Source organism: Eleutherodactylus coqui, chromosome 7, assembly GCF_035609145.1.
Source record: "Eleutherodactylus coqui strain aEleCoq1 chromosome 7, aEleCoq1.hap1, whole genome shotgun sequence".
Classification (NCBI taxonomy): Eukaryota; Metazoa; Chordata; class Amphibia; order Anura; family Eleutherodactylidae; genus Eleutherodactylus; species Eleutherodactylus coqui.
In genome coordinates this window covers 37,441,314-37,456,801 of record NC_089843.1, presented here as the reverse complement: position 1 = coordinate 37,456,801, position 15,488 = coordinate 37,441,314, and the positions used below count along the sequence as shown (strand labels likewise).

The 15,488-nt window shown below is 46.4% G+C and overlaps 1 protein-coding gene across 1 annotated transcript; it reads left to right on the top strand.

Moving 5' to 3' along the window:
* The first annotated feature begins 599 nt into the window (after positions 1-599).
* Positions 600-4,636, top strand: LOC136573478 (uncharacterized). The gene is made up of 3 exons (XM_066574769.1): positions 600-1,119; positions 3,580-4,472; positions 4,610-4,636. Exons 1-3 carry the CDS (start codon positions 807-809, stop codon positions 4,634-4,636), a joined length of 1,233 nt encoding a protein of 410 aa, XP_066430866.1. The 5' UTR covers positions 600-806.
* Positions 4,637-15,488: the final 10,852 nt, after the last annotated feature.

Sequence of the window (15,488 nt, the reverse complement as noted above, 5' to 3'; positions counted from 1 at the left end):
GGTCGCAGCGCCAGGCGGAGGCTTACAGGCCTGGGGAGCGTAGGAGTGGGGACGAGAGCGGAGCGGAAGGCGGAGGTCTACTCACCGGGAGAGGCGGAGCGGTGCCAAGGTCGGGTAAGTCCTGCGCGGGCAAGGGGAATCCCGTGGCGGTGCAGGAGATCATGGCGGAGGTGAGGGAGAGCGGGACACGTGTCTCCCTCAGCAGGCGGAGGGATCTGCGAGCCGGAAGTAGTACCGGCGGGAGGCCTGCACTTCGGAAGGAGGCCACAAGGGGCTACGGGAGCGAGTCCCTGTTCAGCCCGGAGGAGCGCAGCGGGGGGGAGGGAGAGCTTAGCGGGGGTAGCGAGAGGGAAGGGGGGGGGGTCGGATTTCAAAGAGAGGTGTCAGGAGGATAAATAGAAGGGAGAGTAGGGATAGTGGAGATAGTGCAGGCAGTATAGTTTTCATGAGAAGGGGGCTTGGGGCGTTGGCAACAGCCCCTCCGCCTGGAGAGGGGAGGGGGGGGGGAGGGGCGGGGGCGCTTTATGCAGCAACAAGCAATAGTGGCATCAGGGGCAGCAGGTGGATGGCAGGGCGCCCGACACGAGCGGCACACAGGCGGGCGCTCACCGGGCAGCTCGTCAAGGGAGCGAGCTAGTTGGCGCGCTAGGGAGGAGCAAGCAGCAGGGCAAGGTAAGTATGGAGGGGTGGGGGGGCGCAGAAGCGAAAAAGGGGCGCAGCGGTTTAGGGCAGGCAGAAGAGCGCGGGTATCTACGAGCTCGTCAGCGTCTCCAGAGAATGAGGGTCGGAAAAGGAAGGCCCCTCTAATGGATACACAGAGAAGGGCAGGAGCGGCGGTTGTTTACGATAGGCGCAGCGGCCGGGAGCGGGACGCTCGGGCTTCACGCGATACTTCATCTCTCTCGCCGGCTTCTTCCGCAGATAATAGGTACGCTCCCCGCAGTAGCAGACACAATATGGCACCTTCGGCCGGTAGGGCATTCAGTGCGCAGAGCCAGAGAAGCCGTGGTGTCACCCATGATTTGGGCACGGAACGACACGCAGGCCAGAGGCGGGATCGTGTATCAACGCCACCCGGCCCGAGCTTCCTCTTGGCGGAACCAGGGAGGAACAAGGCGGGTGAGTCACACTACAAAAATGTTTGGGATGTATCGGTAACATCAGGTGATAAGCATAACGAAGATTTTATGGGTGCGCTTAAAGCGCTGGTAAATCGTTCTGGAATTGAGAAAGGTTTTGCTCACGCACCCGAGAGCTCGCAAGGGGCGAGTCGTAGGGGCGAAGAGTTGTGTGATGAAGAGTTTATGGGAGCGCTAAAAGCGCTGGTAAATCGTTATGAGGTTGGTAAAAGTTTGGCTCACGCACCCGAGAGCTCGCAAGGGGCGAGTCGTAGGGGCGAAGAGCTGGTTGGTGACGGCTTAAGGTTCGCAGATACACTTTTCTGCGGGGTAGCCCCGCTCGGGGTGGGCTTGACGGAAGAAGTAACGGAGAAAATTAAAAATGGTACATATGTTGACATATGGTCACTATTGTCGGTGGAACATATTGCGGTCGACAAAGAACGGTTTTCGGAACGTGGGACCGACAAAAAAGCGAAAGTAGCCAAAACATTTGGTAATTGGCTACAGGCGTTTTTAATGTTGGCACACGTAGCTTGTCAACATAGCCCACAGAAGGGCCCTGAACTAATGGTGTATATGAACACCATTCATAGTGCTTATAAACTGCACGGAGGGTCGGCGTGGTGGAGGTACGACGAGGATTTTCGTCGTCGTATTTCCGGAATGAGGAACATAAGCTGGGCCACGAAGGCAACGGATGTGTGGATCCAGCTTATTCTTTCACAAAAACCGGTAAAACCGTTTTTTCAGGGGACCGCTGCAGGCGCCAGTGGACAGCAGGCACCTGCGGCATCAAAACCCTCCGGATCGTGCTGGGCCTTCAACGAAGGTCATTGCCGATTCTACGCATCGTGTAAGTTTCGGCATGAGTGCTCAGTGTGCGGAGGAGCACACTCCGCAGTACGGTGTTTTAGGCGACAGAGGACAGCAGTTACACCAGGGGTGCCCAGCGCAGGGGCGAACCCCAGTGAACGTCAGGTACCTGGAGCGGTGGCTCGTCCGGTACCACAGGACGCAGGAGGCAAGATTAATTAGGTTAGGTTTTACGGAAGGTTTCCGGATACCGCACAACCCGACTTTTTCCCTTAGGCTCTGCGACAATCTAAAATCGGCTCGAGAAAACAAAGAGTTAGTGATGGAGAAGTTACTGAAAGAGGTAGAATTGGGTCGGATGGCGGGCCCATTTCGGGAGCCCCCATTCGGGAACTTGCGGGTTTCACCTTTGGGGCTGGTCCCGAAGAAGGAACCGGGCAAGTTCCGGCTTATCCATCATTTTTCTTTTCCGGCGGGTGATTCGGTCAACGACGGGATTTCGAAAGAGCAAGCGGCAGTGTCGTATGCGTCTTTCGACCGGGCGGTGTATCTAGTCCGTCGGGCGGGAGCTGGCGCAATGTTAGCAAAGGCGGACATTGAATCAGCTTTCAGGTTGCTTCCGGTACACCCTGATTGTTTTCATCTGTTGGGGTGTAGATTGGAAGGGTGCTATTTCGTGGACATGTGTTTGCCAATGGGATGCTCTATTTCGTGCTATTATTTTGAGGTTTTCAGTTCATTTTTGGATTGGATACTTCGATTCGAGACGGGCATCCCTTCGGTATTACACTATCTGGACGATTTTTTGTTCGTAGGGCCCCCCGAGTCAGGCGTATGCGGTTTTCTATTGGCATCTTTTCAGAGGCTGATGGAAAGAGCAGGCGTTCCCCTGTCCGCGGAAAAGACAGTAGGGCCAGTGACAGCTTTGGAGTTCTTAGGTATCGAGATCGATACTAAGGATATGGTGTTTCGGCTGCCAGAGGAAAAGATTGCGCGGCTGCGGCAGATGGTAGAGACCGTTGGTACATCACGGAAAGTTACACTGCATCAAATGCAAGTGCTGCTGGGCCTGCTAAATTTCGCGTGTCGGGTCATACCTATGGGACGCGCCTTTTCGAGGCGATTGTCTTTGGCGACGAAAGGGGCAAAGGAGCCTCATCATTTTGTCAGGGTGACAAAGGAAATGAAGGCGGACCTGCACATATGGAAGGTTTTTCTCGAAACTTTCAATGGGCAGGTAATATGCCAAAGGGAAGAAGTCGACAGTGAGGAGCTAGGACTGGTATCAGATGCAGCCGGAGCCTGTGGTTTTGGTGTGATTCTTGGTAACAGGTGGTGCAACGCCATGTGGCCGGAAGCCTGGGTCGAGAGAGGATGGACGAGAAACATAGCTCTGTTGGAAATTTTTCCCATCATGGTCGCCATTGAACTATGGGGCCCGGTGTTGGCTAATAGAAGTATATGTTTTTGGTCGGATAACCAGACGGTGGTGAGAGCGGTAAATAAACAGTCCTCAGCGTGCAAATTGGTGTTGGCGGCTTTACGCCATTTGATTTTGGATTGCCTACAGCATAACATAAAGTTCAAAGCGAGCCATGTACCGGGACATTTAAATAACAAAGCTGACGCTCTTTCTCGATTTCAGATGTCGAAATTCAGGGAGCTTCACCCGACGGCGGACGTCGAGGGGGTATGTTGCCCTGCTTTCTTATGGCAAATAATAGAAAGGAGCTCCTGAATCTGGTCCGTAAGTCGGTATCCGAAGCCACATGGCGGCGCTACAATGCGATTTGGAAGCAATGGTTTGAGGTCGCCGGGGGTGGTTTTCCGGATACGGAACAGGCTAGAGCGGTTACTTTAGACACATTGGCGAACCTGCGCGGGCGGGGAGCGTCGGCGGATGCGGCGAGAAAACACGTTTCGGCAATAGCATTTTTGTTACGCTTACACGGGAGTCGGGACGTGACAAAGGATTTTGTTTTTACGCAAATACTGAAAGGTTGGAAGAAAGAGAAGTTTTCTCGGGATGGGAGACGCCCGATCACTTTCGAGCTGCTTTGCGCAATGATGAAGATAATGGGATCAGTATGTGCGAACGCGGAAGAAACGGCGCTTTTTAGAACTACATTTTCCTTAGCCTTTTTTGCAGCGCTGCGGTTGGGCGAATTAGTATCGACGAGTAAAAATAATCCGGGAGGTCTGCAATTTTCGGATGTTTCGCTCGGGGACGACGATATTAAGATTTGCATAAGAAAATCGAAAACGGACATATACGGAGCGGGAGAATGGTTGCGGATTCGTGCGCTGGGGACAGAGTGGTGCCCAGTAAAGTTAGTTAGAGACGTTATGGCACGCCACAGTGGTGGCGGCCCGCTATTGGTGCACGCAACGGGATTTCCGGTAACAAGGTACCAGTTCACGGCGATAATGCGGTCATGCTTAAAAAACCTGGGTTTGGCGCCAAACGATTTTGGGTCTCATTCGTTTAGAATTGGGGCGGCCACGTCGGCTTTTTCCTGCGGGTTGCGAAGTGAGGAGGTAAAAAGGGTGGGTAGGTGGAAATCGGAGGCATACCGGTCCTATGTAAGGCCGGATTTGAGAGTACTGTGAAATGGTTATGAGTTTGATGTTGGGGACAGTCTTCCCCTGTTTTTCTTTCTTGATTTGTTTTACAGGTTCAAATTGGACAGTGTGGGTGGTAGGCCACTCCTACATATTTTGGGCCGAAAAGAGGGCCAGAGCAAGGCCGGTGGGTCCCCATTTGGGACAAAAAGACGTATGCGTGCAATGGCACGGCGTACGAGGTTTGAAATGGACCGGGCTGCTCCAAGAGGTGCTGCAAATCAGCAGGCGGTCACCCGATAAAGTGATCTTGGTAATCCACGCGGGTGGAAATGATCTGGGGAAAGTTAAAGTGGGAGAATTACTGACGTTGATGAAGGAGGATTTATACCGTTTTAAAAAATTCTTTAACGACGTTATTATAGTCTGGTCAGATATTGTGGCCAGAAGGTTCTGGAGGGACGCGAGGGATATGGAGGCTATAGAGAGAGCGAGGAGGAACGTTAATTTTAAGATGTCTAAATTTGTTCAGTCAATTGGGGGGGTGTCAGTTAGACATTGGGAGTTAGAAAAGAGAGAGATAGGCATGTTTAGGGGTGACGGTGTTCACCTTAGTGATATTGGCACCGACACGTTTTTGTCAGGACTGCAGGACGGGGTAGAGGAGGCGTTGTGGCTGGCATGTGGGGGGCGGAGTGCAGCATAGGGATATGCTGCATCCTTGGTGGCGGTAATTTTATTCCATGCCAGCAATGGATGGAAGGGCTGTACAGGCCCATCATGGGGCTTTCTTACGCCTGGTTGTTTTTACGTTAAAAGTTTTAAATTTTATAAAGCGGTTAAGCGGCATGGAAGATGGGTATAAAGTGGAGTAAAAGAGAAATTAAATAAAGCTGTGGCCTACCCACGTAAAACGCCAGCAGGTTGTTGTGTCCTTTATTTCATAGATAAAGGGGAGCTAAGAGGTAAATGGGTAGTCCTCCCAGTCTGAAAAACAGCAAAGTGTATAACGTAGCTGTGGGGGACTGGGAGGCGGGGCTAGCTAGATGGAGAGGAAGGAAGCGACCAAGGGAAGGTGTTAGAGGGATAGGAAAGAGAAGAGAGGAAGAGGAGGAGTCAGTGCTCAGAAGGAGAAAGAAGAGTGGAGTCGCCCACCCACCCGCCCTGTAAGGAAAGGGAGGTGGGATAGAGTTATTATGAGGAAGTTAAGTTGTTTAGGAAGTTGTCACAGCTTAGGGTTAGGCGGTAATTTTTTTCCATGCCAGCAATGGATGGAAGGGCTGTACAGGCCCATCATGGGGCTTTCTTACGCCTGGTTGTTTTTACGTTAAAAGTTTTAAATTTTATAAAGCGGTTAAGCGGCATGGAAGATGGGTATAAAGTGGAGTAAAAGAGAAATTAAATAAAGCTGTGGCCTACCCACGTAAAACGCCAGCAGGTTGTTGTGTCCTTTATTTCATAGATAAAGGGGAGCTAAGAGGTAAATGGGTAGTCCTCCCAGTCTCAGCTGTGACTAACAATCTAGGTCCTCACCCGCCCCTGCTACATTGCACCATATTTTTACTATCGGCCGGAATTAAAGCCCAGGACCAAGCACCGTAAATGGTGCTTTTATTAGGTGCAGGTATTACAATTCAGCTCCAAGCAAGTGAATAGGACTAAGCTGCAAGAAAAGCCGATGTCCCCCGTTAGTGTAGATTCATCCAGGGTGACTCCAGATTGTAAAGAATGAGACCGCACAGAATATAGATTGATTGATTTCCTAAATTTAAAGAGAATGCGCCACATATGTATTTTTAACTAATTAAAACCACAGTGACAAATTTTCCATTTTTAAAATGTTTTTTATTTTCTGATTTTAGCTTTTTTTTATTCTATTGTCTTTACATGACTTTGGGGTGGCCATCTTGTATTTGCTGCATAGCTATGCTTTACAGCAGCCTCATAGGCCACAGATGCAATATGTTCAGTAACAAGAAGGGGGAGGGAGGGGGGGGGGGGGGAGGTGGTGGATCCAATGTTATATATATATATATACCTATCAGTGTAATTCTGCCTGTGATGTTAATGAGATGGCTGCTGAGAAGTTTTCTCTACAGAACAGGAACTATTAAACTATTATTAGCCCTAGTGGTCAGTGTGAGAACTGCAGGATTTTTTTTTTCAGTATAAATTGTGACATCGAAAAAAATCTGCAAAATTCTTAAAAATGATGTTTAACATAAAACTTTGATTCATACAAGGGGTCATTTCTGGTGACACATTCGCTTTGTGATGCAATGAGGAGGTCATTGTGCCTGAAGGAGTTACGATTTAAGCCTCAGATGAAGGCGAAGCATCCTGTTCTGCTCTGTCACTGACTTGGGATATAATGAGACGTCTTGTAGATACGAGGGTTCAGCGTCCTGCAGGTCCTGTGCAGTCAGATCGTCCGACGTAACGTTTATTATCCGGAACACGCTGCACCCGTAATTACATGTTCTGCTGATGAGTCAATGATGATAATTGCAGCGTGAACCTGAGCTAGAAGTGTTTGCAGTCAGCGGGACACGGACCGCGGGCAGGAAATCACCAATGTACCGGATTGTCTATATCCACTGACTAGCCAGAATGTTAAAACTGCAGCCTAAGGGCGAGCACCCACTGGCGTTTTTTTACTTGCGTTTTGCGTTTTTCCTGCACAGGCATAGAGATAACATGTGTTCCTGTCCACTGGCGTTTTGTTTGCGTTGCATTTGCGTTTTTAACATAGGAACTGTCAGTTGCATATGTGTCCTTATTTTTCTCCTAATGCACCCATGAATGTCAATGGAAATTAACGGAAAAGCCGCGAAAACGCCGCGAAAAACCCGCGGAAAAATCGCGGGAAACGCGGCGAAAACGCCGCGTTTTTTCCCCGCGGAAAACGCAATCGCCAGTGGGTGCTCGCCCTAAGGGCTCTCTGGCACGAGCGTTTTAAACAGCGCACCACAAGTGTGTCTCCTGCGTGGGGGGCATGCAGCAGTACTCATTGTATAATTTCTGCGTGCCGACAATCCCCATGCACTATCTTAGCATGTATGCCTGAGTGACACTCACCAAGATAGTGCATGCCGCATTCTTTTTTGCACACACTTTTCGCACAATGTATGTCTGAGGCACAACTGAAAGTAAAGTGAATTTTGTTACCTCCTATTACACATGCAAAGCCTTCCAATAGGTGGCACTGTGGAGGTATTATTCCATCTCCCTTATTTGCATATTACCCAGAGGAGCGTGCATGGCCATTTGAGTCTCCTCATTCACCATCTAGGTGCTCTCCCTATGGAGAAAAGATAGCGTTTCTGACTCCTGCTGTACAGTGATGAAGGGCAAATACCCTGAAACAGCTGTCTGTGCATGGAGTCTGCCTTTGCTTTCAATTCTTAGTCATTGTTATAAGGCTTGTATGAAGAGTCTAACTTTGACTTCAAAGAATGCTGCCTTCCAATAGGTGGCACTGTGGAGGTTTTATTCCATCACCCTTATTTATATGCAAAACCTGCGCACTTAAGATGCAGTAAAAAAAAGTTTATTTCAGAGCGCCCCAAGGCCAGCTTCACAAAATTTGTGCGCAGAATACACAGCGAATAGAACCCATTGATTTAATTGGGTTTGTTCACATACAAGTATTTCACTTGCGCGCTTCGGTCATACATAGAAATAACGCAGCATGCTCCACATTTCTGTGCGTTTGGACACCAAAAGTCCCCATATTTGTGCACGATACACAAGGAGATGCGTGCAACACGTGGTGATTGCGCAGGAAAAATAACATATCCAGGATTTATTAACCCTTACCAATCCAATTTGTATCCTGGTTTTCCTAGGGGGCTTACTGTTTTTCTGCCGTTATACAACGGCACTATATGCTGGTTAAAGGCAGTACTGCATGAGGTGACACGTTGGAAAGGCTCCGACAGCAGAGAGGCTGGCAATATACAGTAAGAGAACCCCGACGGACGTCTTCCAACATCGCAGCTGTACAACCTTAAATCATAATGTCTTCGGAGGTAAGATAGTGGATTGGAAAGGGTTAAACTAATCAGCCATTTCAATGGCTAGGAATGTCGGTGCTTTTTTTTTTACGTAAGCAAATGCCTTGCGTAAAAAAAATACAGTAAAATACGCCAATGTGTGCACTAATAAGAAACATTTGTTCTGCAAACATGCGGCACTCATGCATGCAAAAACACGTATACATTTGTGTGAAGCTGGCCTAATATTGTGTGAGTACCATGAAAACAGCTCCACAAGGCTTCTGGAAGTGTTCTGCATATCCGGCACAAGACGTTAGCAGCCGATCCTGTATGGTGTGAGGTGCGGCCACCACGGATTGGACAACCCCCCCCCCACCCCCCACGGAACGCATTGAGATCTGAGGATATTGGCGGTTATGCTCTATGAAGGGTAAGACTTGGTCTAGAGCCTTGACCCCGAGAACCCATTCACATGGGTATTTTCTGGCCATGTTACATCCCTATTTTTTTCGGACAGCAATGATTTGCATTAGTGTATTTAGACATGCATTTTTTGCATGCGCAAGTATGTTTTTACTGTATCATCATACGAGAACATGGAAGTCGCATTAGCCGGCTGTTTTTAGTCCATGATGATTTTACAGCGTGCATACTTACAGTTCCCGCATGATAAGATTGACTCAATGGCCCCCAAGCTGAACGTGTATCTCCACTGCGTTCGAGCCTCAAGGTTGCAGTTCCACACTGTTGCATTTCTCTAGATGACACTATTAGGCTCTGTTGCATATCTCTAGATGACACTAGTAGGCTCTATTGCATACCTATAGATAACACCAGTAGGCTCTGTTACATACATCTAGATGAACCCAGTAAGCTCTGTTACATACATCTAGATGACACCAGTAGATTCTGTTGCATACCTATAGATGACACCAGTAGGCTCTGTTGCATATCTCTAGATGACACCAGTAGGCTCTGTTGAATACCCATAGATGACACCAGTAGGCTCTATTGCATACCCCTAGATGACACCAGTAGGATCTATTGCATACCCCTAGATGACACCAGTAGGCTCTGTTGCATGCCTATGGATGACACCAGTAGGCTGTGTTGCATACCTCTAGACGACACCAGTAGACTCTGTTGCATATCTCTAGATGAGACCAGTAGACTCTGTGGCATAATTCTATATGACACCAGTAGGCTCCATGGCATAACTCCATATGACACCAGTAGACTCTGTGGCATAACTCTATATGACACCAGTAGGCTCTGTTGCATACCTATAGATGACACCAGTTGGTTCTGTTGAATACCCATAGATGACACCAGTAGGCTCTATTGCACACCCCTAGATGACACCAGTAGGCTCTGTTGCATGCCTATGGATGACACCAGTAGGCTCTGTTGCATACCTATGGATGACAACAGTAGGCTCTGTTGCATACGTCTAGATGACACCAGTAGACTCTGTTGCATATCTCTAGATGAGACCAGTAGACTCTGTGGCATAACTCCATATGACACCAGTAGACTCTGTGGCATAACTCTATATGACACCAGTAGGCTCTGTTGCATACCTATAGATGACACCAGTTGGTTCTGTTGCACACCCGTAGATGACACCAGTAGGCTCTGTTGCATACCTATAGATGACACCAGTAGGCTCTGTTGCATACCTATAGATGACACCAGTTGGTTCTGTTGCATGCCTATAGGTAACACTGTGGTATAAGCATTGATGCAGTATTAACCAGCTGCCCATTAGCTGCAATTCAGGACACCGGGAAAGTTGAACTGACATCCTCCCCCTTGTCTCCCCTTCTCCCTCACAATTGCCAGGCCTTTGATGACCATGTGGCCTTAGGAAGTGCTTTGTTTAGATGGCCATAAAATTAAGGCAGTAACAGGGGATTTTAATTACCCCCTGCCACGGAGGTGTGACACCTCAGATAGTTCCCACAGACTTCCTGAAAAATATCATAATAATGATCATTAGCCTGTGAAGTTCCTAGCCTGATACAAATTATATTTTTGGAATCGGGCGGGCCAATTGAATGAAACGCATCTACACATGTTGTGGTAAGGGTCCCGTATCACCTCCAGACAGCATATCCGCGTATCTGGTTATATTGCTTTTCATATTTATGACATAATCAATGCCCGTGCCAAATTTTAAGTTTCTATGACATTGGGAAGTGAGAGATTTAGATTATTTACGTAAAATTTCGACGCCAATTCTTTTGCACTAGAATTGAATAATCCAGTTGGGACCCAATTACTTTTCCTATTTTGGAGATAATCTATGTTTGTGCCAAAATTCATGTTTCTACGACATCGGGAAGTTGGAGAACTTTTGGCGAGTCAGTGAGTGAGTCAGTCAGTCAGTCAGTCAGTGAGGGCTTTCGTCTTTATATATATAGATTCCAGTGTGCCCTACTCCATGCCTTTAGATAAGCCAAGTAGGCCCTGTTACATGGCTCTGGACGCCCAATTTTGTTGACTCTATAGATTATTTTGGGTTGTGTACAGCATTATTTTATGTGCTCTGTATGGCAGTATTATGGAGGCTGTGATAACTGTAATTATTCTTTATTACAGCATCCATTCATGATCTCCAGGTCTACAAAGAGGACACAATCCTAGCATCTAGCCATCTCCTGATGATGAATAAACAAGCGTCTTGGCCTCTTATATTTCTATTGTGTTTAAGGACACCATAACCTGAAAAAGAGATGTTGGCATCAATTATCTGAGGGCTGCGATGACAGTATATTGCTCAATACAGAGATAATTTACTACACATTGTACTAGGTGTACAGGAAAATAGTCCTCAGGATTTGAGAGGGCAGCCTGATGATAAGCGGGTGGGAGGAGAGGCTGTTATCTCTCACCAGTATCCCCATTACTGATGACAATATGACTGGATGTTGCTATAATGTCAACTGCTCGGATCCTTATATGTCGTCTCTATAACCCTGAACCTCTTGTTGTCTTCATAATATAGAATGAATGGGTGAATGAAGAATGCACAAGACCATCGGAGAAGAGCTTGAGCAGGATACATAAAAAAACAAGCACAAAGGAAGACTGGTAGCCATCTATATAGAATTATGCTGACATGCTAAAAGTCATTGGATAGGAACTAATATCTTGTAGGACATCCTCTAGTCCAATAATGTGCAGCAACTCAGCGTGGCCTTTTTTCCACAAGTGGAGGGAAGCATAATCCCGAAGACATCCCAGCCCTCCAGATCCCTACATCTCATATCTTCAGTGCTTAGAACCTTCAGATATTTATATACATGAGATTCAACCATGCCTGCCCTAGGGAAATGCAACTAATGTGGTTACCCAGGCGCATCACCATGCTTGCCATTACCAAGAATCTTAATGGGGTTGTCCCACAAAAAGAAGCCACAACTATCACAAAGATAGGGGACAGTTAACTGACCAGTGGGGGTCTGACTGCGGGGACACTCACTGATCATAGAAATGTCCCTAAGGTCCCCACATAAGCATGCACACAACTCCTCCATTTATTAAGACCCAGTTACACTGGACGAATGTTGGGCAAATGATGCTGTCACACAGGAGTGAGTATCGCTGGCTCTCTGACAGAGCGTCTCCATTCACTTAACACAGCGGCCGTTCAGTATTGAATGCTGCGGTTTACACTGAGCGATCAGCTCATTGTCCATTGTTTAGGCTGAATAAAATCCTGAACACTGATCGTTCAGTGTAAATAGCGGCTGTTCACTACTGAACGGCCACTGTGTTAAGTAAATGGATAGGGGCGGGGGAGAGCGAGGAGAGAAATCTCCTGCTCGTGCCCCGCTGTGAGCCAATGATACCCACTCCTGTGCAGTAGCACAAGAGTGAATATGTTCGGGGACGAATGTCGGGCATTGTCTGCCCGACAGTCGTACTGTTTAAATGGGGCTTTAAACTGGGACTGCTGGAGATAGCAAAGCACTTTAACTCAGCTATGTCCATCAGTCCTACTTAAATAAATGGATCAGCGGTGCAATAAGAGAGAGGGAGATAGATAGATAGGAGATAGATAGATATGAGATAGATAGAGAGATAGATAGATATTAGATAGATAGATAGATATGAGATGGATAGATAGATAGATAGATAGATATGAGATAGATATGAGATAGATAGATAGATAGATAGATAGATAGATAGATAGATAGATAGATAGATAGATAGATAGATAGATTATAGATATGAGATAGATAGATGATAGATATGAGATAGATAGATGATAGCTATGAGATAGATAGATGATAGATAGATGATAGATATGAGATAGATAGATGATAGATAGATAGATGATAGATATGAGATAGATGATAGATATGAGATAGATGATAGATATGAGATAGATATGAGATAGATAGATAGATAGATAGATAGATATGAGAAAGATAGATTATTATGGATTATTAGGAAATTATAGTACCAGTGTTTCTGGTTGTGCAATTCGCCACACAGCTGTGCTACATGGTACATACATTATGATCCCTACACATAACACACACACAGTGGCTTGATTCCCACACAAGACAAACATAGCTTGACCCCTCCCACAGCAGTGACATCACCACAGGTCCTTCAGCCCACCCGATCTCTGTGGGGATGGTAGGTCAGTGTGTTCTGTCAGGATTGCTGAGTTGTGTCTTCTGATATAATAGCAGTTTAGTTGTATTTTCATTTTGTTATTTTTGTCCTCCCCTTCCAAGAGCCCTAACTGTGGTGTTCTTTTAGCAGTCAGACTTTGTGTTTTATATATGTTGTAGGACCTTTGATGGCGTCACCAGGGGTGGAGCATAAGAAGCACCCACACACATACATACAGACAAGTGGTCATTAGTAGTTTGATAGATAGATATGACATAGATAGATAGATATGAGATAGGAGATAGATAGATAGATAGATAGATAGATAGATAGATAGATAGATAGATAGATAGATAGATAGATAGATATGAGATAGATAGATAGATAGATAGATAGATATGAGATAGATAGATATGAGATAGATAGATAGATAGATAGATAGATAGATAGATAGATAGATAGATAGATAGATAGATAGATAATATTAAATATTAAGATATAAGATAGGTGGTTTAGCAGATAGATATCAGGGTGCTTCTATTATCTATCGCTGCAATCTTCCTCTAATCAGCGCCAGCTCATATCATCCTCGGATCATCCATCAGGTAGTTAATGGAGATCTTTCATCCTAGCAGTGACATATTATGAATGGGTGGGTTGTGGAGATGCTGCTGATTTGCAGCCCGCAGGAGCAGCTGACGTCTCACCGATACATTGATGCTCAGTTGCATCTTAATTTCACGTAGCCGAGGTCACCCCCTGCGTAGAAAAGGTCCTCTGCATCTCCTCCTCGGGGAACCATCCCGACACGTAGCACCGATCAAAAGGGAATAATCCAACACTGAGTGAATATGCCATCTCATTCCCTAATCAGAGGATGAGACAGAGGCCTGGGTGAATCCAGATCATCCACTTAGTGGGAACATATGCCTGTGCAGAGCGGTTCAGGCGGGGTCGCACCTTACACAGACATTAGAGTGCTTGCTCTTGTTTACTGGTGGTGAGGTCCCATGACTGGTGCTAAATGTGCCAGTCTCTATGTCATTACTACACTGAGTTATCATCGCCTCCTCTCAGGGGGTAATTGACTCTTATACTTATGCAAATTTTAAAGTGGTGTCAATATACACAAATAGACTTTTGGAATAGAGTGCTATCCATGTGACCCTATATTGCTGCATCATTCAGGAATATGTCTCATTGTGTCTTACATGAATACTGAATTTCCTGATAAGAAGGTAACAAGTCTTGTAAAAGGACTTTCAGATATTAGTGGACAGCAAACTGAACTCTAGCAACTAGTGCCAGGCAGCTGCTGCCAAGGCAAATAAAATAAAGTTGTGGAGTGCAAACAATGACATCACCTGAAGTTGCTGGACTCTAAAACACAATATATAGTAGAGTCTTCGGCCTACCATGTTCTATCTATGATACTGGTGTTCTTATACAGCAATGGGGCCTCTGCTCTCTTCCCCAAAGTGCCTGTTCGTTCTGCACCATCTTTAGCTACAGTGGATATAACAAGTCTACACACCCCTGTCAAAATTCCATGTTTTTGTCATGTTAAAAAATCTCGTGAAACATTTCAGATGTTTTTCCGCCTTCCATGTGACCCGTTATCTGTACAATTCCTTTGAAAAACAAGCTGAAATCTTTTAAGGTGGAATAAAAGTAAAATAATGCAGTTGCATAAATATAGACACCCTAAAATTAATACTTTGTTGACTTACCCTTTGACGTTACAATAGCATTCAGTCTCTCTGGGTCGGTGTCTATCAGTGTGGCACATCTTGACTTGACAATCTTTGTCCACTCTTCTTTGCAAAAGTTCTCAGAATCTGTCAGATTGAAAGGACATCTCGTGTGTAGTGCCCTCTTCAGGTCAACCACAAATCTTCAATGGGATTCAGGTCTGGGCTCTGGCTGGCCATTCCAAAACTCGGACCTTCTGGGGAAGCCATTCTTTTGGTTATTTGGAGGTCTGTTTAGGGTCATTGCTGAAAGGTGAAATTCCTCTTCATCTTCAGCTTTTTAGCCGAGGCCTGAAGGCTTTGTGCCAACATGCACTGATATTTGGGACTGTTCATAACTCCCTCCACCTTGACCAAAGCCCTAGTTCCAGCAGCAGAACAGCCCTATACATCATGCCCCCTCCACCATCTTCACTGCGGGTTGGTTGTGATGCACAGTGTTGCCTTTGTGCCAAATATACCTTCTAGAAATCTGACCAACAGGTTACCCCTTGGTCTCATCAGACATAACGCATTCTCCACAGACTCCTGAAAGACTTAATAAAGGTTTTGGTAAAAAGGTTTGGAGGTTCTTTTTTGTTATAGCAAAGGCTTCCTCACCCCTTTTCTCCCAC

What these genes read in the sequence shown, in the direction of transcription:
- LOC136573478 (XM_066574769.1), top strand. Translation starts at nt 807, where the DNA reads ATGGATACACAGAGAAGGGCAGGAGCGGCGGTTGTTTACGATAGGCGC. An exon ending in ACCAGGGAGGAACAAGGCGG is followed by an intron (nt 1,120 to 3,579) that starts GTGAGTCACACT and finishes TCTCGATTTCAG; the next exon opens with ATGTCGAAATTCAGGGAGCT. An exon ending in GCGGGTTGCGAAGTGAGGAG is followed by an intron (nt 4,473 to 4,609) that starts GTAAAAAGGGTG and finishes TTTGTTTTACAG; the next exon opens with GTTCAAATTGGACAGTGTGG.